The sequence below is a fragment of the Eremomyces bilateralis genome (assembly GCF_010015585.1).
Source record: "Eremomyces bilateralis CBS 781.70 unplaced genomic scaffold P152scaffold_2, whole genome shotgun sequence".
Taxonomy (NCBI): Eukaryota; Fungi; Ascomycota; class Dothideomycetes; order Eremomycetales; family Eremomycetaceae; genus Eremomyces; species Eremomyces bilateralis.
Window position 1 is genome coordinate 804,250 of NW_022985068.1, and position 24,690 is coordinate 828,939.

Sequence of the window (24,690 nt, forward strand, 5' to 3'; positions counted from 1 at the left end):
CACATCGATGTGTCGAGTTCTGATGTCAGCTTCCAGTTCAGTGCTAGCTCCCCACATCGGTGATGTCGTGATATTCGTCTCGTTATCAACCGAGATCTGCGAGCTTGGTTTCACTGATTGCGTTTAATCCAAGGCAAGGCTCCTCAGGAATGGAGCTACGGGAAGAATACAATATACCGGTTTTGTCATATAGTGTACCGGTAGTTGTTTCGATTTAGTTTGGGATTATGGGACAGCCTCACATCATGTCGTCCGACTCCCCCCCGAATGAGCAAACCCCGCTCATCACCATCGTTCACGTTGCTCCTCTTCGAAGACGATACCCTCACCAGCGACTTCGCCAGTTCTGCACCGGCCTGCTTTCTCTTGTCCTCATACTCTTCGTGGTCGCTTTCTTCTTGCTAGCGTTCGTCTTCGAGGATTGCAAGTCACCGAGGAGGTTGACGTTGAATGGGAAGCATCACCTACCATGTATCCCACATCATCCATTCCGAGAAGGTAACGATATATTCCGCGTCGATGGCACCCAGAGTCTGCAAGACGGTCCTTCGACTTCGAGCATCAGCCAGACTGTCCTGTTCGATATCCTGAGCGAAACGCCAGACGAGCAGAAGGTGCGAGAGTGGAGCCAATATTACACCGCTGGACCGCACTTGGCAGGGAAGAATCTATCACAAGCAGAGTGGACGAAGGATCGCTGGGTAGAGTTCGGAATACCACAAACCGAGATCGTGTCATACGATATCTACGTCAATTACCCGCGCGACCATCGTCTAGCGCTTCTCGAAAAAACCAAGTCCGGCAGCGATGAGGCAGCCGAATGGGGCGTCAAATACGAGGCCAGTTTGGAAGAAGATGTCCTAGACGAGGATGGAACTAGTGGGCTGAAGGATAGAATCCCCACGTTCCATGGATATAGCGCGAGCGGGAATGTGACGGGACAATACGTTTTCGCGAACTACGGCACGTACTCGGATTTCGAGGAGCTGCAGAACGCAAACGTCAGCCTGGAAGGAAAAATCGCATTGATCAAGTATGGAGGAATATTCCGGGGGTTGACGGTGAAACGGGGCCAAGAATTGGGCATGATCGGTGCTGTCCTATACAGCGACCCTGGTGACGATGGAGCGGTCACCGAGGAGAACGGCGAAGAGGCGTATCCGAATGGTCCGGCAAGAGAACCGAGCAGTGTTCAGCGGGGCAGCGTTCAATTCCTCAGTGAGTTTCGGACTACGACGCCCAAGGTCTGACTAACTAATTGACAAAGGTATAGCTCCCGGCGATCCGACGACGCCTGGCTACCCTTCGAAGCCAGGAGTACCACGCCTCCCAGCGAATGCTTCGACGCCCTCGATTCCCTCCATACCAATATCATATCAGGATGCCCTCCCCCTCCTCAAAGCGCTCAACGGCCATGGCCCGAACGCGACCTCGTTCTCCGAACGCTGGCAACGTGGAGGGCTTGGCTACAAAGGCGTGGAATACAACGTCGGTCCCTCGCCGGCCCATCTGCAGCTCAACCTCGTCAATGATCAAGAATACGTTATTACGCCGATGTGGAACGTCATCGGAATCATCAACGGCACGCTTCAAGACGAGGTGGTCATCCTCGGGAACCACCGTGATGCTTGGGTCGCTGGAGGTGCCGGCGATCCAAACAGCGGCTCCGCTGCCATGATCGAGGTCGTACGATCTTTTGGCAAAGCACTGGAGGCGGGCTGGAAGCCTCTCCGAACCATAGTTCTGGCGAGCTGGGACGGCGAAGAATATGGTCTCCTCGGCAGCACCGAGTGGGTCGAGGAATATCTTCCTTGGCTCAACAGCAGTGCAGTGGCGTATCTCAACGTGGATGTTGGGTCCTCTGGTCCGCATTTTAAGGCTGCTGCGGCGCCCCTGCTGAACCAAATCTTGGTCGAGGTGATAGAATCGGTTCAATCGCCAAACCAGACCGTCAAAGGGCAAACGGTTGCAGACGTTTGGAATAAGAAGATCGCTACAATGGGCTCTGGAAGCGACTTCACAGCATTTCAAGATTTTGCTGGCATCCCTTCGATCGATATCGGGTTCAGTGCAGAACCCGGTTCGGCAATATATCATTACCAGTACGCAATTGTCCTCCATTTTTGTCTCAAACTATGGTGTACTAACCCGAATAGCTCCAATTACGATAGCTTCGACTGGATGGACCGCCTTGGAGACCCTGGCTGGCATTATCACGTCACAATTGCGAAAGTCTGGGCACTCCTTGCCGCTCGTATTGTTGAGAAGCCTGTGGTGGCCTTCAATGCCAAAGACTATGCCGAAGCACTGATCGGCTACCTCGACGGTGTCAAAAACCAAGTGTCGAATAGTACAGCACTTCAACTCGCCTTGTCGGAGGAAGGGTTTGAGGCCGAGCCGGCAACTCTCTTCCCTCGACTGACCGCAGCTTTGGATGTGTTGCTCACGGCGTCCGAGAGTCTCGATGCCAAAGCTGCAGTCCTAAAGGAGAAGCTCGGCCACGACATCCCCTGGTGGAAATGGTGGAAGAAGATCAAGCTTTACCACGCTATCCGGAAAGTGAACACAAAGTACAAGCTCCTGGAGCGAAAGTTTCTCTACCAGGAGGGATTGGATGGCCGCCCTTGGTACAAGCACACGGTGTTTGCGCCGGGCTTGTGGACGGGATATTCCGGCGCCACCTTCCCAGGACTTGTTGAATCTATCGAGCAGGGTGATACTGAAAATCTCAGGAAGTGGGAGGGAATTTTGGCCGATGTCGTCAAGAAGGCAATCGGGTGGCTGGAGAAGTAGTCGGCGGTGAAGGCCAGCGGACGCAATATATGGAATATGGTTGATGATGGAATGTAGCAGGTAGGGATGCTTAGATTTCGTAACCGCAGTAATAGGTCCCTCGGGGTGTCATAAATGCTTCCAGTGTCGAACTCCCAGACTCCTCCCTTTCGTGCAACTTTCCGTGCCTTCCGAATGCCCATAAGGTTAGCCAACCGTATACCTTGTTTCGTAAGACTAGATTCCAAAGACATTATAATCATGAACCGGTTTCCAATGCGCTCCTCAGCCTCTGGAATCCTACTTCACGGGAGCTTTCTAGCCCGCCTGTTTCTTGGCGAAGATTCCATACACCCCCCCCTGAGCCTTCACCTCCTCTTTCAAGCCCGCAAAACGCGCTTCCGGCAACCTCTTTCCGGCCTTCAAGCTCTCGATGACCCATTCAACGGTCACGAATTTCACCAGTCCGACGCCTCGTGACCGTTTCATATCATGTTCGATCTTTGTGGCCGCCAACCCTCCACCGCATCCGCGTTCTCGTGATGGGCGGCCAAGGATTACATGAGTGACCGATCGTCTCGCGAGTCCCATGGTCAGGTTTGCTCCATGCTGGACCAGGAGTTGTTTTAGCTTGTGGTCGGAGATTGTCGGGTACGTTGAGCCGTTGATGTAGATTTTGAGGGAGGAGAAAATTTGGGGATGCTGGTGTTCGCTGTTTGACTTCGGTGGTAACTTGATAGTGCTGCCGAGACCAGTCTCTTTGCTTTTTCCAACTCCCGTCGGTGGCTCTTTTGAAGCATGCTTTTTCATCCGCCCTCCCATCGAATCAAGGATGCTGACTTGTCTCTTCCCCTTCGACGTCCCCGCAACATCATGATCTCGAACCTCATCTTTGCGATGGACGCCTCGGAGCCCATCCAGCCTCCGGTCCGAGCCAGAGAATTGCAGGCCCAACTTCGCATCTCGGAGATCCCTCCAGTGAATAGAGTGTCCTACCTGATTCTCGGCCGTTTGGTACCCACTCGAGCCTGAGTTCCAGGGTTCAAACACCTCCCGCGATGGTTGCGCAGCTCTCAAAGGCTGGAGAGATGAGAACTTTGGCTTTGAAGTCGGCAAGTAGTCGGATTGACTGCCTTCACCTGCGGTTCACTGCATCCCGTTTGTACACAGTACATATCTTGCATGTAGCTGTGGGGATCTGCGGTGGTGGCGTTCTGGGAAGCGGGGACAGCGGGAGGACCGAGTCACCAAGAGCGCGAACGGATGTCTGCAGTGGTGTCGTTTTGCAAGCAATTTCCCCTCAGAGAATGAATGTCATTTGTCAAAGGAAGGAACTGTTATGAAGACGAGGATTCGTCCTGATGTGCAACGTCGTCATAACGGTTGAGAATCGAAATTAGATCGTGATGTTGTCCAGTTGGCCTTGCATCAACCTGCAACGTCTACGGGTGTCGCGCATCGCGTCGGCGTGGAGCAGAGAGGATCCGCCACGATTGAGACACGCTATCACGTGATCCGATTAACGGTCTACCTGAACCTCACTTCATCTTCATCAGTACTTTGGACAAGCATACAACTAGAGATTATTTCTCAGACCCTGGGGGTAATTATCACAATCAGACGACGGCATAGTCTCATGGTTTAGGACTGGCAGGTGGGGATCGTAGCACTTGATGCTTACTAACATTTACTCATGCGGAGTCCTTCAGCTGGAGCCGGAAACAGTTTCGAAAGCACCCACTTATACTGATCTTTCTTATATCGGGACGTTGCTCCTCACAGTCCACAGATACAACATTAATAAGCTGGTCCTGTTCCCCTCCAACTATTTGCGAATGATCGTAGGCCTAGTCGATGCGTTTATTGATCCAGCCTATCCTACCCAAACTCAAAGGAGGCAATCGTTCCTTCAACAATCTTCGAAATCATCTATCTAGATCTTGTTCGACCATGTCTCGGGCACCGTATGATGCGGTCATCATCGGCTCTGGGCAGTCAGGGAATCCATTGGCAAAGGCCTTCGCGGATACCGGACGAAAGACGGCCTTGATTGAGAAGGCGGACATAGGAGGAACATGTGTGAACTGGGGCTGCACCCCAACGAAGACCATGATTGCATCAGGAAGAGCAGCATACTTGGCCAGGCGAGGAGCGAACTACGGTGTCAATGCCGGCAAGAATGTCAATTCTGACGTCTTGGTCGACATGGAAAGAGTCCGGGAACGCAAGAGAGATATCGTAGCGAGCTTCAGCGGAGGGAATGAAAGTCGATTGCTGGAAGCAGGAGTGGATGTTTTAAAAGGAGAAGCTAGGTTCACGGGGCCGAAGTCGCTCACTGTGAGGATGAACGATGGTGGCGACAAGGAGGTCACAAGCGATCTGATCTTCATCAACGTGGGAGAGCGGCCGTCGAGACCAGATCTGTCAGGTATTGATAGCATTCCGCCTGAGCGAGTGCTAGATTCGACAACCATCATGGAGCTTGGCTCGGTACCAGAGCATCTGATCGTACTTGGCGGCGGCTACATTGGATTGGAATTCGGACAATTATTCCGTCGATTTGGTTCGAAGATTACGATCATCCAACGGGCGGAACGTCTTATACCTCGAGAAGACCCGGATGTCTCGAAGTGCATGTTGGATATCCTGGAAGAAGATGGAACCTGTGTCTACCTATCGAGCCAGCCCAACTCCATATCGCGTACAAAGAATGAGGCTTTGCCAGTTTCATTGAGCATCAAATTTACTGACGGCAGGACGAAAACCATCGAAGGTTCGCATTTGCTCCTTGCTGCGGGTCGAACTCCCAACACGGACACGCTCAACTTGACTGCTGCCGGGGTCACTACTTCTCCCCGCGGCCATGTTCTCGTCCACGATGACCTTTCTACCCATGTTCCAGGCATATTTGCAATCGGCGACGCCAAGGGTGGCCCTGCCTTCACTCACATATCCTACGACGACTTCCGCATCATTCGCTCCAACCATATTCCATCCGCCATGTCACCAACGGCGCGGAGGCTGTCGACAACGAAGGTGTCATCGTCGCGAAGGCTGACCCCGTACGTGATCTATACCGATCCACAAGTGGGACACGTTGGCATTCATGCGTCGGATGCTACGACTGCGCCGTATCAGAATCGGAAGGTCAAGACGGCTTCAATGCCGGCGGAATACGTTGCTCGTGGGCTGGAGACGGATGAGACTCGCGGCATGCTGAAGGCGACTGTGGATGCGGATACAGGGGAGATCTTGGGATTCACGGCCGTATGCACGGAAGGGGGGGAACTGATGGCCGTTGTCCAGACCGCAATGATGGGCGGACTAAAGTATTGGGACTTGCAGGAAGCGGTCTGGGCTCATCCGAGCTGGGCCGAAAGTTTGAACAACCTCTGGGCATCCTTGGAGTGAACATATTGACCAACAAGAAGGGTTGAATTCTAAGTCAAGCGTGATCTTGTCCGTGGTATCCCGTGAAAAGGAAAAAAGCGCCTAGATAATGCCGCAATCTACCCAGAAACGCCGAAAGATATGCGAGTCTCGTCAGTCATGCAGATTACTCCTCCGTCGCCAAAACCATCTTCTCTCTCTCGCTCCGTCTCTTCGTCTTCGATTTCATCCGCGAACTTCTCCTCTCGTTTTCTTCCCGGCGCTTGATCGAGCCTAGCTCCTCCCGCTTGATCGTCTCCGCCCGCTTCACCTGCTTGGGCAGGTGACGATGCCGTGCGATTCTTCGAATCTCGGGCATGTGCTTGTACCGCTCCTTCAGCGCGTCGTCATATTCGAGCTTCTCTCGCTCACGGGCCGACTTGACGCCCTGTCGCGCAGATGCCTTGGCCCGCCACAGTCGTACGTTGCCGTCGTCACTGCCAGAGAGGACATAGGCATTGTCCGGAACATAGGCCACGCTGAATACGCGCTGCATGCGCTTCGTGTGGTACATATCTCGGCTGTGGCCCTTACTACGATCCCAGAGGCGGACGCTTCGATCATAGCTCCCAGACACGAGCTCCTCGCCTGTAGGCGAGAATGCCACACTCATAGCTGCGGCAACATGGCCCTTGAGTACGTTGAGGGCCCGACTCATTTTTCGCATGTCGAAGATGTAGATGTTGTGGTCTTCGGAGGCGGTGGCGAAGTTGAAAGCCTCCATCGGGTTCCATGCAATGCTGTTGCTTGCGAAACTTAGAACGGTTCGGTGTAGCGGAGAACCCGTGCGAAGGTCGTAGAGGATTATGGATCGATCGGTGCCAGCGCTGGCGAGAATGGATGTTTCGGTTTGATTGAAGGCGCAGGTGGTGATCGTGTCCACCGTCGAGGGCCAGACCAGGGTTTGACTCGGGGAAGAGCTTTCTCTGCTGTAATCGTAGATGGAGATCTGTCCCGACGAAACAGCCACAGCAGGGAGGCTTCTATGATGTGATATGGAAGTAAAGGCGCCTTGTCCTTGGTAGATCGCAGTCGGCCCTGGGCGACCCTCCGAGCCGTAGGGGTCGAACATCTTGACCGTTCGATCCGTTCCACAAGTGAGCATTTTGCGATCGCGAGTCCACGCGATTCCCTTCACGATGTTATCGTGTGCCTTGCATTGCCATATCTCCTCCCTGCTAGGAAGATCCCAGACTTTCACCACGCCATCGCCGCTCCCACTGGCAAGACGTTCCAAAGAGCCCGGGTCTTGCGCCATGCTGTAGACGCCATCGACATGGCCTTTTCCCAGCTGGCCCAAGAAGGGCGCAGCGAACATGCGCTCTAACTTGGTCGCATTGAGAGCGCGGGTATACTCTCTTGCCCGCTCAAATGGGTGCAGAGAAGGATCGAGGTTTCTGAGGAGTCGGGGAGTGGAGGAGCCGGGAGGCTGTAGCGCCTCTGTTGAGCGCGAGAGCGCCTTTATCTTCTGTGGTATCAAATAGGTAAGTACTGCGCATGTTATCCAATGTCAATAATTACGTACCATGCCTTAAATTCTGGGTGCATTAGGATACACGTATGTTGAGACTGCATTCACTGATGCATTTTTGGACATGCATGGAATTTTTTGGAGGGGACGTCGAAATCTTGGCATCTGGAGGTCAAGGGGCTTGGCATTGACAATTTTGACAAGACGGAGAAGGTCACGGGATAAGAATCAAAATACCCACGTGAGTAGTCACGTGATTGTACCTTAAGGATCAGGTGACCTCCAAGCATCACCGTAGCAACGGCCGTGCGTCACAACAGACGTCGTCACCATCAACTCCACCCACTGACACGCGACGAGAAGGATGAGACTGTTGACAACCCTGCTCTCCCATATCACCACCTCCGCCTCGACCTACTCTAGCTTCACTTCATATTAAGACACAAATCTCCAACGCTGCTTGATCCCTTTCCCTTTCTCCATTTCGAACCTCATCTCAACCATAAACATACCCTCGATCAAACTATGACAACATAATCGCCCCCCTGTCCACCGATATCGAAAACACGCATTCCGGCCGCTGTCACTGGGCGACGAGCCTACATTCTCCAAAATCACTTTTCGAACTGACGAATTGAATACCATGCCTGCTGAAAGCAGGGAACCATCTCGCGATCGAGACCAGGTGGTGAAATACCATCACCAGCATTCCTATTCCGAGTCGGGCCGCGCCTCAGTCCCAATGTGAGTCCCTTCGCAGCTCATCTCAATCGTCAGCACTTTTCACGCGCAGTAAACGCACATCGCATATCTCCTGGGCCCATGCCGCTAACGAGTTTTCTGAAAATTTCAGGTGGGATAGTAGCGATCCAGACCGAGCTCCACCTCCGCTCCCACTCAACCCATCATCCCCTCAGCTTCCGAACCCGCGCATCAACCCAGCATCCCATATCGCAGCAGCAACTGCTGCACTTCAAGAGAAGGCCCGAGAAGGCCTCGCGCCAATGACGTCCAACTACATCACAAATGGCGCCCCGTCCGATGGGAGCAAATCCCCCGAGCGCTCTCTGGTCAAAGGCGCCCAGCACCGAAGACTCCAATCCTTGCAAACCCCGAGCGTAAAGGATCTCCGGAGTTACTTGGATGGTAGCCGTTCGCCTGAGCGATCTCCCGACCGTGCGACCGGTCGGGCGGGTACGCCGTCTTTTAGTCGCGATGACAGAGACCTTTCGTCTCCGGACAAGAGTCGAGAGAGCACTCCAACTCCAACGAGCCGGGAACTATTGAGGGATTCGATCCCGAACTTACGACCGACGTCGCGGAGCCCGCCTAAAGCCATACTTGGCGAGCACACTCCTCCTAGCGCGACGATGCTTGCACTTCAAACCATACCCGGTCGAGACCCCGATACGCCACTCGCAAATATGACGAGGGAGTCTGAGCACACTCCTGCGTCGGCCGCAAGTGCATCAACACCCCGAGCTACTCACGGAGCACCCCAGGTCCCAATCGAGTCAATTAGCACCCAGATATTGGGTCTGACAACCATTGCCACGAAACTCCAACGAGAGATGGAGCAGCTCAGTCGAAGAAGTCGGGATAATGCGACAGATCTGGTCGCACTCAAAGACGCGACCAGGAGCCGGGATGAGGACATCAGAAAGTCTCTCCGCGAGCTGGTACAAAACCTTCCCTCGTCGAAGCTCTCACTTCCCGATCAGATCCCCACCGGAAATGCGAGCCGCAGCGGCAGCTTTGGCGTTTCCACTCCGCCACCTGCAGGAGCTCCAAAGTTCACCCTCCCACGAATCCCTTCCCCTGCCTCTTTTCTCTCCGATGACCGATCGGGTAGTCCTAATCCATTTAGTCTTGAAGGCGCAGCATCGGTTGCAATGCTGGAGAAGATCATCCGTGAGATGGTGACAAAGGAAGGTCAGGAACGGCTTCTTGCGACACTCAGCCAACTCTTCGATAAATCAAGCAAAGAGAGTGGCGATACAGCGCGCAAAGTCGAGCAACTCACTGAGTTTATCCGACAGTCTTCTTCACAAGCTCTTGTTACGCGAGGAAGGAGCCCGACCGTTGCAGGTGCGACCTCATCCGATGCATCTAAGCTTTCACTGAACTTCGATACCGGTGCGGTCGCCGCTCGTGGCGGATTTGAGGATGTAGTACCTTCAGATGGCACCAGATCATTCACTGACGCGAACGCAAAAGAATTCGTTTCCGACGAAGTCATGAAGATATTACGAAAGATCAAGGACAGCGTCGGTAATACCGGTGGTCTCGTGGCCGAAGTCAAAGCACAACAACGAGACCTGCGCGGAGAAGTGCTGCATATGGGCCGGGATCTCATGCGTCGCATTGACGAAGCAATGAAGCCTGCCAGTGCTGCGAACGGCCCATTGAAAGCGATCGAAGATGGACGAGAGGCCGAAAAGATCGATATTGCGCGCCTAGTTCAGGAAGGCCTAGAGGAAGTGAAGAGTCGCCTGGACGATGCCATGCGTGAACGACGGCGGCAGAGCTCGAGCAGTATCGTTTCGCGAACCACGGTCGATTCCCGCGAGGTATACGACGTGGTGAAGCACGCGCTCGCCGAACGTGATCTTGACCGAGGGTATGGTGCTCCTGTTCAAGCTCAGTCGGAGCAGCAGCCGCTGGATAGGGAAGCCATTCTGGAGGCGGTTAAAGAAGCCTATGAGGCCTACAAGCCGGAGATAGAATTGCAGCAATTCGGACTGGAGCGAGACGAAATCCTACAGTGTCTCAAAGATGGACTGGAGGACTACCGTTCCAACATGACCAATCCCCGAGAGCGCAACGGGATCTCGAAAGACGAAGTCATGGACGCCGTTCATGAAGCAATGACGCATTTCAATCCACCCTCACCGATAAACGAGTCCAAAGAAATACGCGATGAAGTTCTGCTGGCGGTTCGAGAATGCCTAGATGAGCTCCGACCGGCGTTCCAACAACGAGCGATGACATACCATGACACGGATGCTACCAAGGATGCCGTGCTTGATGCGGTCAAAGAAGGACTTGCCTCGCATGGCATCGGTGGAGCTCGAGAGCTCGAGCTAAACAAAGACGATCTATTCGATGCAGTTCGAGCCGGACTCGAAGCTTCCGGAAATCCATTCGGAGAATACGGACAGCAGGTCGTCAAGCAGCTTGATGAGCTCCTTCAGGATATGAGAGTGGAGTTCAAGTCATATTCGATGGCCAGCGGGCGAGATACCGAGCAAGTCCTTGACGCGATGAAGGATGGTCTCGAGTCGCTTCGCGGTGAGATCGAAGCCTACGTTGATCGCTCTCAAGATGTTACCGGGAAGGATGAGATCATCGACACTGTTCGTGGAGGGCTCGAAAATCTGCGGCAAGATGTACAGGGCTACGTGTCCGAAGGTCCTCAAGGCGACCACGCCGTGAGCGGCAGGGAAATGCTCAATTATGTGAGAAGGGAGTTCGAGCATCTTCACGCGGCCATTACGGACGGGTTTACCTCAGTGGACCATCACTCTCTCTTGCAAACTCTTCACCAAGGTCTCGCCGACCTTAAGAGCTCCGGAGGGGCACGAGGCCTCGATGGGGAGGCTAATATCGACAGCAGCTCGCTCAAAAATATCCAAGAAGAGCTCGGTCATCTACGCGGGAGCATCGCGACCGCCCTCATTCGATCAGGCAGCGCCGATAAGGACGACATAATCGATTCATTCCAATCCTCCTTGGAAACTCTTCGGACCCAGTTAGAGACATCCCAGGGCGCGTCCGCGAAAGAGAGCCTAGATGCCATTACCATGGAGATTGACCAGCTGCGGTCCGGCATTACCAATGCGGTCGTCGGCGCAGGAACAGATGTGGACAAGGAGTCCATCCTCGAGGCTATTCGAACCGGACTTGAAGAAATTCGCCCAGCTCTAGGTGGTGGGGCCAGCGATGAGCTCCTCGAGGCATTCCGGGGTGAATTTGAACATGTTCGCGCCAGCATTGCGACGGGTATGGCTCGGACAGCTTCAAGGGCGGACACCGACGAGGTTCTTGATGCAGTGCGCCTCGGGATCGATGACCTTCGAAGCCACCTCGAGAAGAAGATGGACAATCCCGAGGCACAAATGAAAGCAACCGGTGATATTCTGGATGCTTTGAATGATGGCTTGGATTCCCTCAAGACCGACGTTGGAAAGATGGTTGACAAGCCGGTCGACATGACTGTGAGCTATGAGATCTTGGACACGCTGAAGGATGGGTTATCTGCCATCCATATGGAGATTAGCAAGCTCAAACCGGGAGATGTCAAGTCGAAGTCAGGGGATGAGATCATTCTTGCGGAGGAAGAGATCACACGAGACGTATCTGGCGGCGAGGTGTCATCCACCGTCCTGCAGCGAAATGATATCGAGAAGATGGAGGTCCTCCTCGCACAGTTACAGATCAAGGTCGAGGCACTCGACGCAAACATCCAAGATCAGGCTTCCACACCCCCCCAACCCGCAGACGACTCCGATACGAAGAAGGTCGATCTGAGCAGTATCGAGGTCTTACTTAAAGATCTCCAGGACTCTGTGGTATCCATTGCTGCTCGCGAACAACTCGACAATGACAACCTCGCGAAGAAGGAGGACACCGACGCCATCGAGACACTTCTCCGAAACACGAAATCGAAACTCGACGACCTGGCGGCCCCCGAATTTGACAAGCTGGCTCAAAAGGAGGATCTAGAGAATGTCGAAGCCACTGTCCGAATCGCCCATGAAGCCGTTGACGCCTTAGCAGCGAAGTTCGACGACAAGACTGCTTCGAAGGAAGATTTGCTTGCGCTCGGAGCCACTATGCAAGATATTAAGGCCGTCATTGAGGAACTCAAAGTGGATCAGGATGCACCGAAAGAGAAGACCGAAGATGAAGTGACCAAAAAGGACTTGGACATTCTGGGCGTGGTCTGCATTGAGATCAAGAATAAGATTCAAGAGCTGGTTGACCCGGAGACCCTGCCATCAAAGGCGGATCTGGAACAGATTATCGGCCTGACCAACGACCTTCGCGAAAGTCATGAAAAGATGAGGGAGGGATATGAGACAGACATACGAGTCACTGCCAAAGCCTTCGACGACCGCAAGTCCGAATCTCAGGAGATCTTGAACACAATCACTGCGATGAGGTCCTTCCTAGAAGAAACCAAGGACGACTTGAAACGACAAGTCGAGGATGGCTCGATCTCCGTCGGTATGCTCTCCGAGAATGTCAAAGGTATCGAGGAAACGATCGGCGCGAACTTCAGCATCGTCACTGATATCAAGGAACTCATGGAAACCGTCACAACTGAATTCGAGAAAACCCATGCCGACTTCGGAAGCCTCCAAGCTAGCCAGGAGCAAGTGGTCGGCGACGAATGCGAGAAATCTCGTGTTGGTGTTGTCGCGGATCTTTCAAGCAAACTTGAAGAGCATTTCGGTGCGATTACATGCAAGCTGGATGAGGTTCAAGTCGTTGCAGAGGCACAAGGCCAAACCCTATCCGAGAAAGCGAAAGAACAGGAGGAGATCTTGACGAGCACCAAGGCCATGTCCGACGAATTGCGAGTCACCATCGACACTCTTGGCGCGACCGTGACGTCGTTGGAGACATCACTCTCAGGCATCACACAGAAGTTCAGCGATGACTCAGAGGCGGTCTTCACCCGAGTCAACCAAGCTGTCAACAGCATCAACGATACAAACCTCGATGCCAAGGTCGAACACAAGCTGACACGCGACGAAGTCGCCAAAGCGGTGATCACCTTGGTCGGGCTCCAGTCTGAAATCACCGAGAATCATCCGCAGTTCTTGGTTGCTCTTAAGGAGATCCGGGAGCTGATTTCGACTCATTTCGAGCAATCTCGCAAGGCGCAGGAGGCGGCAGAAATGTCTGCAAAGGCGATGCTCGAAGAGTCCAAAGTTCATGCCGAGGAACTCAAAAATACCTTTACCTCCCTGCCGGCGCTCCTACCTCCCGCTTTGCTATCGCCAACTACCGATTCGGCGCCACCACCGTCACTTGGTCCCGTTGAATTCGATGACAGCGCTATCCTTGCGAAACTGGATGAAGTGCTTGCTTCAAGGGTGACGGAGTCCCAGGCTGTTGATGTACAAGCTTCACGCCTTGAAGAAATCCAGAAACAGGTGTCCTCAACCGCCGAAGGCCTCGAGGCGTATATAGCTGCTCAGACTCGACTCATTACCGATGGTCAGGAAACGCGGGAGAAAGAAGCCCAAGAGGCTGTTGCCCTTCTTGAGAAGAGTTGTGCCGAGAAAGAGAAGGTCGATGCTGAACTGCTCTCCCTGCGCACTGAAAAAGACTCTCTTCTGGCGGTTGTCGAGACGCTGCGGTCCGATAGGGACGCTCTCGGGGCGCAGAAGTCACGGATGGCGGCAGACGTTGCTTCGCTGGAGACAGCGCTGAGAATTCGACGAGAAGAACTCCATGAGATGGACATTAAGGCCGATAAGCTTGAGCGCCGGATTCTGGACGGCATCATGGACCATTCCCGATCTCTTCTCATTGCGCGAGATTCTGCAAAGCGACAGGCCGGACAGCACCATCAAACGAGAATGACGACCGCATCCGGGACACGCGTTGCAAGTACTGCATCCCAGAGCACGGTTTCGAGCCTTCCTGTATTCGGCGAGGTCTCTCCCAATGCCGGCCTCGCCGCTGCTCTTAAGAATCGCCCTGCAGCTAGAGCCCGCCAGCTTGCAGGAAACTCGCAGCGCAACAACCCGACGGCAAGACGGATCGCCAGTCTGAACCAAATGTCAGGAAAACCTCCGACCGGAAGTCCAGCTTATGTTGGAGCTGCCTCACGGGGTACTGGCGGCGCCGGTAATTCCGATGGCTTGAAGCGCAGCCACAGTGTGAAGAACTCGTCATATGCACGAAAGAGCAGCTGGAACGGCGGTCGCTTGCTTGGAGACAATGGTGCCGTGATTGAGGAAGCGAACAAGGAGAACGAAGCCCAAGAAAGCGACGAAGACGCCGATGTTGATTCTCGCATTAGAGATGATGAAACCGCAAGCATGGCTGGCACCGAGCGACGCTTCAGCAATTCAACAACGACTGGAAGCATAATCACTGGAGCATCTCGCTCAGTCGTATCCGGCACGGATTATGGCGATCGTAGGTCAAGCCACGGGACGGTCACCGGGGAGAGCGAGCTCACGTATGATACCGGCAGCTACTTGACCGGCTCCATAACCGAGACAGACCGTCGAACCAGTTACGGCTCCACCATTCATTCAACCTTGGGAGCGGAGTCTCTCTTGGAGGAGGACGAATACGAGGATGAGCTCACATATGCTCCCGAGGAGACAACCGAGACTCAGCCTCAATCGGGAGATGTCAAAGCGGTCGGAGTCGACGTCACCCAAGCCCTTCCTACGGAGCACGACATCGTGCACCGGAAGGACCTCGTGTTGTTCATGGAGCAGAGTGACAGTGGCCTGGGGTCCGACATTCACACCGCGGGAGGGTTGAGCGGGAGTGAAACGGACTATTTCAGGCGAGCAATTGAGAGCGCAGCACCGTCGGAGCTGTAAATATTTTCCGGAGTTCTTATTTTGTCGTCCTTTGGGTATTTTTGGACGGATTGATGAAAGATTGGTGTTGTTTAGGAGTCCAAGAGTGGTGTAGTGTTGGGACTTCAAGGGAATGGATGGTAGTCTATGATTCTAATTCCTTTTGAAATGGTGTAGTACGAGTTAAGTTGTCCTACAAATTTTATGTATTCCAGTCAATGCGATGTAGTTTTGTCTTGAAGCCAGTATTTTCCTCCGCGGTGCATTTTGTGAGGCATTTCCATCGTCTTCCTAGTGACGGCGTTGGTGATTGGAAATACAGATATCCCCATTGGTCAATAGCGTTTTTATCTATCAACACTTCACATTCGAATGGTATAATGCGCCGCAGAATCTGGGACATTATTCATGAGTTCTTGAGGGTCTAGAGCTGCCGTTCCTTGAGATGAGTACATGGACTATGAAGGTGGATTTCGCAGTTCTTACTCTGCTTTCCGAAGGTCTGATTAGTCTCCGCTCCAGCTAACCTAAAGATGGGGACTCCGGCTAGACTCGAGCGGGGAATTTTACGCTTTCTGTAGCTCATACCTAGGAATGTGATACTTTTACCGCTTTGGGTCAAGGTCTCCTATCTATGCCCTACTGGTATTCGGTCGCGATATGGTCCTCAGACATTACAAGTTTCCATCAGGGTCTTCAGGGCACTTACTTATATATGCGCCTGTGCTTGCTAACCTCAAGAACATATAACTTGGAGTGCCTTTATTTTCATTGCCGCAGACGTAGATTATCTCTGAATTAGATCGCAACGGCTGCCAAGATGAGGATAAAATCTGTATGTCGACCATAATTGGAAGATATGCTATCGTCATACTGACGATAGAACCGACAAGCTCTACCTATACCCGATCAAGTCCCTCAGGGGCATTTCTATTGATGAAGCACTTGCCACAAGACTTGGATTTCCCCACGATCGTTCATTCATGTTGCTGAAGGTCATCTCTGGGGTGGATGGAGCGGCAGACTCCACGAAAACGATGCATGTTCCACACTTTCCGGAGATGTCGCTCTTCATCACCTCTCTGGAAGCAACAGGAGACGGTACGACTGAAATCGTCGTAGACTATAGACCTCCCGGAAAGTCTTCGAAACAGTTGAGGGTACCACTAGAACCCGACGTGTCCGAACTCGGTTCACTTCATGTCCGGATGTGGAACACGTCGACGCCAGCATACAACATGGGAGAAACCTTTAATTCCTGGTTCGGCGAATGCTTTGGGTTTCCCGTCATTTTCGCCTACATTGGCGACAATTCCCGGGATGTTCTCATGAAAACGTCGAATCCAGATGCGCCCAAGTCGTGGCTCTCGCGTGTTACGTCGGCAGTTGGGATTACTGGCGAGCCCGTGGAGAAGCTCACATTTCAAGATTGCGCTTCCTACCTCGTCGTGTCCGACACGTCGGTGCAGAACGTATCTCAAAGGCTTCCGGATGGTGTGGTCATGGACGAGACGAAATTTCGGCCGAACATTGTCATCGAAGGGGCACCCGAGCCGTTCGAAGAGGATTTCTGGGGCGAGATCACAGTTTCGGGCGATTCCTCGACCACCTCTGCGGCGACGGCGGTTGTGAGATTGCCTCAGAATTGCGTTCGGTGCAAGAGCCTCAACATCGACTACGGTACTGGTAAGATGGGGACTGGGGAGGAAGGTCAGGTTTTGAAGAAGTTGCAGAAAGATCGACGGGTCGACGGGTCGAAAAAGTACAGTCCAGTCTTTGGGAGATACGGCTATTTAGAAAGGAACTCTGGGGGAATAATCAAGGTCGGCGACGAGGTGTCGGTCACGCTTCGAAATCAGACGAGGACGGGAATGGGTAATTTCCAGTTCCATTTCCACATGTCAACATTAGCTAACCGTGCTCTTAGATTGGCCTATGGCCGAGTTCACATAGACCTGTGTTCTGAAGCCCACGATTTTCAGAAACCATTCCACCCTGTTGATCATTCTCAGTGTCCCGGTTTTAAGTGCCATCCTGCTTCCGGTAATCATCAATCAAACTGAGCCTCGCCTTCAGTTGCCTCTGTAGGGCAAACACATTCATCGGCGGCGTAGTCTCGTCCGGCGCTATTCGTCCCATTAGCATCGTGCTCATTCACGGTGCTTCCCACTGATATCGTCCCACGTACCTGCTTCCGTTTCGTGCTTCAGGAGTGATGCGCCCGCTACGACCTTGCAGAGTCGCTCCAATAATACTTTCGATCAAACGAATCTCTCGTATGAGCGGGACCATCCGCTCTGGGCGCTCTCGTGCAGCTTGGACTAGCTCTTGCACTTCGCTATAAGCTTGACCGACCTTTCTAACAATGCGTCGCATCTCATCCACCCTCAGCACTGCCTTCGACTCCGATTGCTGACCGGATAGTGCAATGTAAAGCCATTCGTCGTGTTTGATGCGAGCTCGTGCGAGTTCCAGAAGGCTGACCAAGAGCTTCTCCGTGACCGACTCGAACATTTTCTTTGACGATCGTCGGTCTGAATCCTCGCTGTCGACCTCAGTACGCCCTATGGACTCAGTCTTTCCGGTTGCAGAGTGATAGTCTTTCCTGTAGCTCTCCGTGCCAACCCTCGTGGTACCACTCCACACCGTCCTCGGGCTTCCGTTACTTGTTCGACGGCGGAGAGGATTCACCTTTTGGCGCCAGATCGCCTTCAAGGAGCCTTCGTCCGCATACGAACGGAGAGGTGCCACTTCTTTTTCATATCCTCGGTAGAACTGTGTATAGAACACTAAGGCATCCTGTGAAGCCAGATTGAGCTTCTTTGCTGCTTTGACAAAAGGAACACCGGCACTGGCTTTTGGGTGTTGGGCATTGATGGTAGCGATGGACTCCGGAGTCCGCCTCTGGCGCGATGGAACATACTCCTCCGTGTCCGACTCTTCGATCTCCGTGATCGATGGCGCCCCATTGAAAAGCTGCTGGAGCGACGGCGCGGACGAGCGTTCCCGTTGTCCCTCCTCGCGTAGATCATCGTTGTCAGAGAGCTCGAGCGACGGCGGCGCGAAGATCTGATGCATGGCGGCAAAATGGCTGGGCATGTGAGTGAAGCCAGAATGCGCTCGCCAGTGGTTCGCTGCTGGCATGTTCATGAAGGGTGGAGGTGGTACCCCGTTGAGAAACGGTGGATATGGCGCCGGTGGGACATTCGGAGGGAGGAAAGGTCCCGGATACTGGCGAGGATCCGGAGGAAACGGTGAAGGTAGAGGCGGAGGCCATGGCCAAGGATGCATTTCGGATTCCTGAGATAGGAGCGATGTCAGTACTAAGGTGAGGTAGTAATTAGCAATGACACAATAACCGGAGCGGATCAGTGGGAGAACAAGTGAATTGGACCGGTTGGCGCTAAAACAGTGCCGTATTTAAATCCATCATGAATGATTGCATTTTTGTTGCTCTGAACGCAAGATATGGATTGGCTTCAAACGGAATCGTGATTGATCATGTTTGCCGGATTCTGCAATCATGTGCGATATGTGGAGTGATAGTAGTTGTCCCACGACTAACAAACCTGAGCCGAGCAAATTCAAATTGGAAGATAATGGATTCCGTAGTCATTGAGTATGCATTGGTAGAACCAAATAAGACGCTGCGTGGCAATAATTCAGCCAAACGAGCGATACCTTTACTTGGGCTTGTTTTTTCTACCCTCAATCACACTCATGACATCGGCAACACTGTTCTTATCCCCCTTCCGTTTCCTGCGTCTTTTGTCTTTCTTCTCTTTCTTCCCTCCCGCAGCACGGTCATCGTCGTCATCTTCATCCTCTGCTCCCGCATCCCCCTTCCATTTGCTGAGCTTGATTTTTCGCTCGTCCATATCTTCGGCATCTTCGAAACGACTCCCGCCAAACCCAAGATCGATGTCCTCCATATCCCGGTCATTCGTCGCCAGCATCTCTGCACGGCGTTTGAGGCGCGCTGCTTCTTCGGGATCTGAAGGGGGCGGAGGTGATCGTGATTGTCGACGGGGTTTTCGAAGTGCAGCAAGTAGGACTGGATCATGCATGGGGTCGATTCTAGTAGTGGACGGGTCTTCGGGTGCAGAATCCTGGAAATAGTTGCGTTTGGCAGGGACTTCCGGCTTGGCTTTGGTTGAGTCGACCGGAATGTCTTCTTCCGCAGACAAATCTTCCTCCTCAAATAAGTCTTCATATATTCCAGGCCTCTGCTCGACTTCTCCTTCATCAGACTCATTAGAATCTGAGTCATCTGCCGCTCCTGCCAGAGGGTTGTACTCCGCGCCCACACCGGTGAATATATCGTCATCCTCATCGCTCACTGGAGCTAGTGCTTCGAAGCCTTCAGGTACTACCATACCCAGAGGCTTGGCCCCATTCTCTGGCATCAGGAGCTCACTCGTAGGCACGTCTTTGATTTTCCGGTATTTCCGCTTCTCGTTTCCATCTTCGTCAACGATAATGAGGACTTCCCTGCCTCTGTTATCAACCTCCAGCCGTTGCGACTCTTGAGTGTGCCCAATCCTTTTGAATTTCGTCCCGAGCTGTGGCGCCTGTGCAGCCTTTGCTTCTGCCGCGGCCTTTCGACTCGCCTTCAGCTCGGCTAGGATGGCGTCTCTTTTCCGCTTCGCTCCGCCAATGGCAAGTTGGCCCTTCTTCTCTTTCTTCTCTTGTTGTAGCGGCGCAATGTCTTTGTCTAGCATTGCCTCTAACTCTTCATCCACGCCCTCTACACCGCCCTCGCCTTGTGGGCGATCGTTCTCAGACTGGCCCGAGGGACTCATTGTCGAGTAAACATCCTCACCCCTCCTAACCCTCTCCAACAGCCTTCGATCTAAGCCCTTGATAAGATGTGTCGTGCTAATATCGCCTCCGGTTATCTCATCGCGGAGTCGTTCGAATGTCTCCTCGTCAATGTCGCCATCCTTGAACGACTTCTCCAGGGCGGCGATGCGCTCCGTCCGATCGTCATTCTCAACCTCCTCAGCTGTTCGTCGATCGAGAGCACGATCGCGGTATCCGTCGGCGTATTTTGTACCCTTCGGGGCAGCTGAAGATTTGTATTTCGCGGTCGGTGGTCGTCCGCCTTGAGCGGCTATTTGGGCGGCGATGTTGGGGACAGTTGTGCCTTTGACTGATCGACTGAAGCAGGTCAGAATCACTGCCCAAAATGTTGTAGTACGGTCACTCTGTGAATGCAGAAATTGATGGTCAATACCTTTGACATACATCTCCGCGAGCTAGACAAATATATACTGAGTAGCTTAGAGCAACTGCTGCCAGGGAAGGAAGGGGTATATGCTATCGCCAATCTGTGAACTCTAGACAGAGCTAGCGCCACTACTAAATCACGTCTGTAGTTCCTTAAGCCCCGGAGGTATACATCTTCACGACCATCAATCTCTGCATCTACGGAGTGCTTGGGAATGCAGCACTTACGGTGTCATGGGGAAGGAGGCCCTTGATCGGGAGCCAAGCGATGAGGGTGGCGGTCCCCCATTGGAGCCCTTCGGCTTACCGTTGGAGGAGTTCTCCTGTAATAGTCGCCTAAACTGTTCGTTGTTCATCGTGATGTCGGTGTGGTAGATCAAATGGTTCAGCAATCAACAGTCATGAAATCTTGACTGCCGTGGAACACTTGGAGATTGATGGTGGAGGGAAGTCGAAGGACGCCTTGTGGCCTTATGTCAATGCCTTGCCTCGTTGCCTTGATATAATTTCATTTAGTGCCTTAAGGAAATCGCGGAGGCGCAGTCGGATCCAAATTCCAAACTAAATTCATGATTTCCGCCGTCCACGAATCCAATTTCGACCTTCAATTTGCTGTGTTTGTTCCATTCACTGTGTTTCTGTCCATTTCCAACTCGAATCAAGTCTTGATTCACGTTGTGTTTCCTGCCCAATCCGGTTTAGCGTCACATAGCCCCACCAGTGATGGAGCTAACCCTAATCGGGTTCCAACCTGTCCATAAAAGCCGCCCAACTTCCACTCTTTCCTTTTCTTTTTCTTCTTCTTCTTCATACTTACCTTGTTGCAGCGACGCCGTGATCAAGAAGACGGCGGCTTGCTAGACTGCCCTGCATTGCACATCGCGGAGGTGGGCTAGTATCAGTCTCCTTCGGGGGCCTGAGCGGCGGAATTTTTGATGGCTACCAAAATAATCTTTTCAATCTTGTCATCGCCTGGTGCGACGCTTGGTGGAAGAGCTGGTGTGAGTGATACCGCCTGGATTTTGCCGGTTGCGGTACATTACCTGTCAGGTATGTTACGCTGTCACGCATGTTGATCCTTCCGAATATCAATCCTCAGTACAACATATTTTTCCCTCCGTTTGTCCTCGATCTGCTCTTGCTTTACTATGTAGGCGGCCCTGTTGGTGAAAGTCACTCAAGAATCCAGGTTTTGCGCGCTTCAATTTGTCCATTTTACGCGATCATGATGGGAGGCTTCAGTCTTAACGACACAACTAGAACTACCTCTTAGATACCCCATCGAGCGTCGACTGCTTGAATCCATTACGACTACAGGCTCATCTAATAATATTCTCTCGGCAGTTGATCCAGTCGAACCATTTCAATTCGCACTCATGTTCTATCATTTCCATGGTTTCTACAACACAACCTGCGCTGCACATCTGGGATGGTTGCCTACAATACGGAGGACAGAGTCAACGAGCAAAGCTGACACCACATCATCAATAGTACAATTCTTTGTGTCTTTTATGCGCGCATTCAACTTGGACAAGGATATGAGCATAAGGAATCCATTCGTGCTTGCTCTAACGAGACTCTCCAGGAGCCATTAATCTAACCGAAAAACAAGGAAATAAGAAAATCAGGCACAATATCCGGCCCGAAGTCAATTTCATTCTATTCTTTGCGGGTACAGATATCAAACCATTCCATGCTCCGTTTTCCAGGATAACTCGAGTTCGAAGTAGGTGAGTAGATTTGTCAGCATCTCGACCACCTCCCCGTCGAACGTATTCTCAGACAAGGCGGTGATCGTCAATGCTGCGGCATCCCCAGAAGACTACTTGTTGCCGGAGAGACTGACCAGAGCCAACGCCTCCACGAAGTCGCCGACCTCCCCAACGAACTGGAATTGCGAAAGGATCTCGCGCAGAGTCCAAATTCCTATGGGCGCGCTCCTAGGGAGGCAAGGGAGCTCACTCAAAGCTAGACGAACCGTCTAACCGTCCTCCCAGGTATGAACGAGAACTTCGAGCAGGCGTATAATCCCGTCGACAATGACTTCCTCGTGGAGCCTCAATCGGCTCAGGGTCTCAACAAATTCGGGGGTGACTTCCGTGCCACGGGCGGCCAAGATCGCAGCCGTTCGGAGAAGTGTGGTCCCAGAGATGTAGCCATTTTCGTCTAAGTTCTCCAGCGCCAACGCCAGAGACGAAACGTTGAGACGTTCGATGGCTGGCGGTGCGGTGCTTGGAGGCTCAGTGACCGGAGGGGTGGAGACTGGAGGCCTGGTGACTGGAGGTTTAGTGGTGGGATGGATGGTGGCCGGCTCGCTATGCGACCAAAGACCGAAGGAACTCGAAGCCTTGTCCATGCCCGGAGGCCTGGGAGAAGGCTGGGTGGCCGGACGTCTGATAGCCGGCCCATCAAGTAGTGACCAGTATGAAATCGCCGAGGGCGTCGGATCAGTGCTCGTGGAAGAGGTGGTTGGAGTTCGACGAATGTTACTAAGAAGTGAAATCTGCGAGCTACTAGTCGAGCTACTAGTCGAGCTACTAGTCCAGCTGCCAGTCCGCTGACTTTTTTCTTACGCTCCTTTATCCTGTCGCTCTTCTCCCGAAGGAGGGCCAGGAGAGCTAGAAGATTCATTTTTGTGTGTTCTTTTTGAAGAGGAACTACTGTTCTAAAGAGAAGTAAAAGACGGCTTCATCTATCGCTGAAGTTAGCTGCTTAGATGCACGAGGTGCGGTGCCATCGTATCCAACTACAATGGCAGAGCAGTATAGGAGCCGCTTTCATCATACTGCTGCTAGTAGTGCCATTGTTCAGGCTAACAAAGTCGCATTAAATCAAATGGTCTTCCTGTGGATCGAGTCTCTCAAAAGTCGGTCATGTCAGCGTCAGACGGGAAGCCAGTCGAATTGTTTACAGTCGCGAGGAGATTCGGTTTCCGGTATTACATTTTGGATTCTTCTCAGCGCACGGATGTCTTCCATACGCTTTATTTAAATGATCTTAAAGCTAAACAGGGATTGAGCTGAAGCTGGCCTCAAAAGAACGCTGTTAAAATGCAGAGAGTATGGTGGCAACGAAAGCCATTTGACTGTCAAGTGGGTATATCACTGGACACATCAAATCAACGATTATTACCAATCCGAGAACCGCATGGAATTTACAGCAGATTGATTTCAAAGCAATAGCAGTTCTTGTCTAAATTATACAGAATATTTAAGAGCGTGGATGACTTTAGGTGGTGGGTGGGGAAGAGGCTGAAAATGATATACCACTGAAGGACTCCAGCAGCTTGACGATACGCTCGTGCCCGTTCACGGCCGCCCACCACAGCGGCGTCCTACCGTCGTCATCCTTCGAGTCGACGTCGGCCTTGGCCTCGAGCAGCACCTTGACGATACCCTCGTGCCCAAAATATGACTCTACCATCAGAATGCTTGTGAACTCTGGAATAGGGTGCCACTGGTAAGCCATCTGCCAGTACACATCAAACCAAGTCTTGAACCGCTAGGATCGGTTATCGCAGACTCTGGAAATCAAGTGCAACATTTTCTCAGCTGCACTATACTATGCATTTCGGTAGTGGGTAGCCCAAGAACCTGCGGCATAATCTAAGTAGCCGTCTTTGACTTCTGCAGAGATCTGATCTGTCGCTCCATCAAATTCAGTGAACGAAAGACATGTAAGGCATGCTCTGGCCATAAGGGTCTCAGAATCCGTTGGAACAAGAGAATGCTTCCATCCAATAGCAGCGGTCTCACTCTTCGCAAGAAGGAATTCTTTTGCGGTCTGGTGGATCAGATAGACCTTTCGATTTACTAGTCACAAAGAGCCCGCAGAGGTGTCTCACCGACGCTTCAACCTCGCTTCATCGTCAAGGTCAGGTTCAAGATCGTTGTAGGAGCGATGACGGTCTTCTATAGTCAGAGCTATGTTTATTTCCCTTAGTGTAAGAGGCCTGGTTACTCCAACAACGATAGAGAGCAATTTCCGTGCTTGTGGTCGATCCTCCTCTTCGATTTTTGTAAGAATCGCTTCGTATGCTTCATTAACTGTAGACGGAAGGTCGCTTATATTAACTGCCTCTCGGCGAGGCCCATGCGGGGCTCCCACTACTCTAGAGCGACGCCCCCTGGCCGGCTGGCCCCGTGTCGATTAGTCAGCATTGTGCCCACTGCGGGACTGCGGTCTCATCCTGGTAATTGATATTTGGTTATATAACCGTCGTAAACTCCCTTG

General features: G+C 52.5%; 10 protein-coding genes across 10 annotated transcripts; 4 read left to right on the forward strand and 6 right to left on the reverse strand.

Annotated features, from left to right (window-relative positions):
• The first annotated feature begins 30 nt into the window (after positions 1-30).
• On the forward strand, positions 31-3,123 carry P152DRAFT_454550 (Zn-dependent exopeptidase). The gene is made up of 3 exons (XM_033678610.1): positions 31-1,218; positions 1,268-2,102; positions 2,157-3,123. Exons 1-3 carry the CDS (start codon positions 246-248, stop codon positions 2,791-2,793), a joined length of 2,445 nt encoding a protein of 814 aa, XP_033537916.1. The 5' UTR covers positions 31-245; the 3' UTR covers positions 2,794-3,123.
• P152DRAFT_492398 (uncharacterized protein) lies at positions 2,942-3,947 on the reverse strand (the record flags this gene model as incomplete). Its single annotated transcript, XM_033682181.1, has 2 exons — positions 2,942-3,822; positions 3,912-3,947. The coding sequence occupies 2 exons, from the start codon at positions 3,945-3,947 to the stop codon at positions 3,091-3,093; spliced, it is 768 nt and encodes a 255-aa protein (XP_033537917.1). The 3' UTR covers positions 2,942-3,090.
• Positions 3,948-4,722: 775 nt separating this feature from the next.
• P152DRAFT_504988 (FAD/NAD(P)-binding domain-containing protein) lies at positions 4,723-6,183 on the forward strand (the record flags this gene model as incomplete). The annotated part of the gene is made up of 1 exon (XM_033682410.1): positions 4,723-6,183. The coding sequence occupies one exon, from the start codon at positions 4,723-4,725 to the stop codon at positions 6,181-6,183; it is 1,461 nt and encodes a 486-aa protein (XP_033537918.1).
• Positions 6,184-6,255: 72 nt separating this feature from the next.
• P152DRAFT_116722 (U3 small nucleolar RNA associated protein) lies at positions 6,256-7,824 on the reverse strand. Its single transcript, XM_033673674.1, has 2 exons — positions 7,727-7,824; positions 6,256-7,669 (listed from the first exon to the last, which is right to left on the reverse strand). Exons 1-2 carry the CDS (start codon positions 7,727-7,729, stop codon positions 6,329-6,331), a joined length of 1,344 nt encoding a protein of 447 aa, XP_033537919.1. The 5' UTR covers positions 7,730-7,824; the 3' UTR covers positions 6,256-6,328.
• A 210-nt stretch (positions 7,825-8,034) lies between these two features.
• On the forward strand, positions 8,035-15,467 carry P152DRAFT_478849 (uncharacterized protein). The gene is made up of 2 exons (XM_033681680.1): positions 8,035-8,416; positions 8,526-15,467. Exons 1-2 carry the CDS (start codon positions 8,316-8,318, stop codon positions 15,247-15,249), a joined length of 6,825 nt encoding a protein of 2,274 aa, XP_033537920.1. The 5' UTR covers positions 8,035-8,315; the 3' UTR covers positions 15,250-15,467.
• A 357-nt stretch (positions 15,468-15,824) lies between these two features.
• P152DRAFT_428252 (uncharacterized protein) lies at positions 15,825-17,291 on the forward strand. Its single transcript, XM_033677323.1, has 3 exons — positions 15,825-16,063; positions 16,122-17,103; positions 17,156-17,291. Exons 1-3 carry the CDS (start codon positions 16,049-16,051, stop codon positions 17,179-17,181), a joined length of 1,023 nt encoding a protein of 340 aa, XP_033537921.1. The 5' UTR covers positions 15,825-16,048; the 3' UTR covers positions 17,182-17,291.
• Positions 17,279-18,519, reverse strand: P152DRAFT_445968 (uncharacterized protein; the record flags this gene model as incomplete). Its single annotated transcript, XM_033677887.1, has 2 exons — positions 17,279-17,354; positions 17,417-18,519. The coding sequence occupies 2 exons, from the start codon at positions 18,517-18,519 to the stop codon at positions 17,279-17,281; spliced, it is 1,179 nt and encodes a 392-aa protein (XP_033537922.1).
• Positions 18,520-18,715: 196 nt separating this feature from the next.
• On the reverse strand, positions 18,716-20,778 carry P152DRAFT_116851 (uncharacterized protein). Its single transcript, XM_033673676.1, has 3 exons — positions 20,686-20,778; positions 20,465-20,631; positions 18,716-20,407 (listed from the first exon to the last, which is right to left on the reverse strand). The coding sequence occupies exons 2-3, from the start codon at positions 20,475-20,477 to the stop codon at positions 18,912-18,914; spliced, it is 1,509 nt and encodes a 502-aa protein (XP_033537923.1). The 5' UTR covers positions 20,478-20,631; positions 20,686-20,778; the 3' UTR covers positions 18,716-18,911.
• On the reverse strand, positions 20,524-21,064 carry P152DRAFT_454556 (uncharacterized protein). The gene is made up of 2 exons (XM_033678611.1): positions 20,686-21,064; positions 20,524-20,631 (listed from the first exon to the last, which is right to left on the reverse strand). Exons 1-2 carry the CDS (start codon positions 20,811-20,813, stop codon positions 20,595-20,597), a joined length of 165 nt encoding a protein of 54 aa, XP_033537924.1. The 5' UTR covers positions 20,814-21,064; the 3' UTR covers positions 20,524-20,594.
• Positions 21,065-22,438: 1,374 nt separating this feature from the next.
• On the reverse strand, positions 22,439-23,925 carry P152DRAFT_470330 (uncharacterized protein; the record flags this gene model as incomplete). The annotated part of the gene is made up of 2 exons (XM_033680964.1): positions 22,439-22,734; positions 23,724-23,925. The coding sequence occupies 2 exons, from the start codon at positions 23,923-23,925 to the stop codon at positions 22,439-22,441; spliced, it is 498 nt and encodes a 165-aa protein (XP_033537925.1).
• Between the last annotated feature and the right edge of the window lie 765 nt (positions 23,926-24,690).

Bases quoted from the DNA above. Each gene is read 5' to 3' on its own strand.
- P152DRAFT_454550 (XM_033678610.1), top strand. From the start codon at position 246: ATGTCGTCCGACTCCCCCCCGAATGAGCAAACCCCGCTCATCACCATC. The intron at 1,219-1,267 runs GTGAGTTTCGGA...TAATTGACAAAG, and splicing joins GGGCAGCGTTCAATTCCTCA to GTATAGCTCCCGGCGATCCG. The intron at 2,103-2,156 runs GTACGCAATTGT...TAACCCGAATAG, and splicing joins TCGGCAATATATCATTACCA to CTCCAATTACGATAGCTTCG.
- P152DRAFT_478849 (XM_033681680.1), top strand. From the start codon at position 8,316: ATGCCTGCTGAAAGCAGGGAACCATCTCGCGATCGAGACCAGGTGGTG. The intron at 8,417-8,525 runs GTGAGTCCCTTC...TGAAAATTTCAG, and splicing joins GGCCGCGCCTCAGTCCCAAT to GTGGGATAGTAGCGATCCAG.
- P152DRAFT_428252 (XM_033677323.1), top strand. The intron at 17,104-17,155 runs GTAATTTCCAGT...CCGTGCTCTTAG, and splicing joins TCAGACGAGGACGGGAATGG to ATTGGCCTATGGCCGAGTTC.
- P152DRAFT_454556 (XM_033678611.1), bottom strand. From the start codon at position 20,813: ATGAACAACGAACAGTTTAGGCGACTATTACAGGAGAACTCCTCCAAC. The intron at 20,632-20,685 runs GTAAGTGCTGCA...ATGGTCGTGAAG, and splicing joins GCCTCCTTCCCCATGACACC to ATGTATACCTCCGGGGCTTA.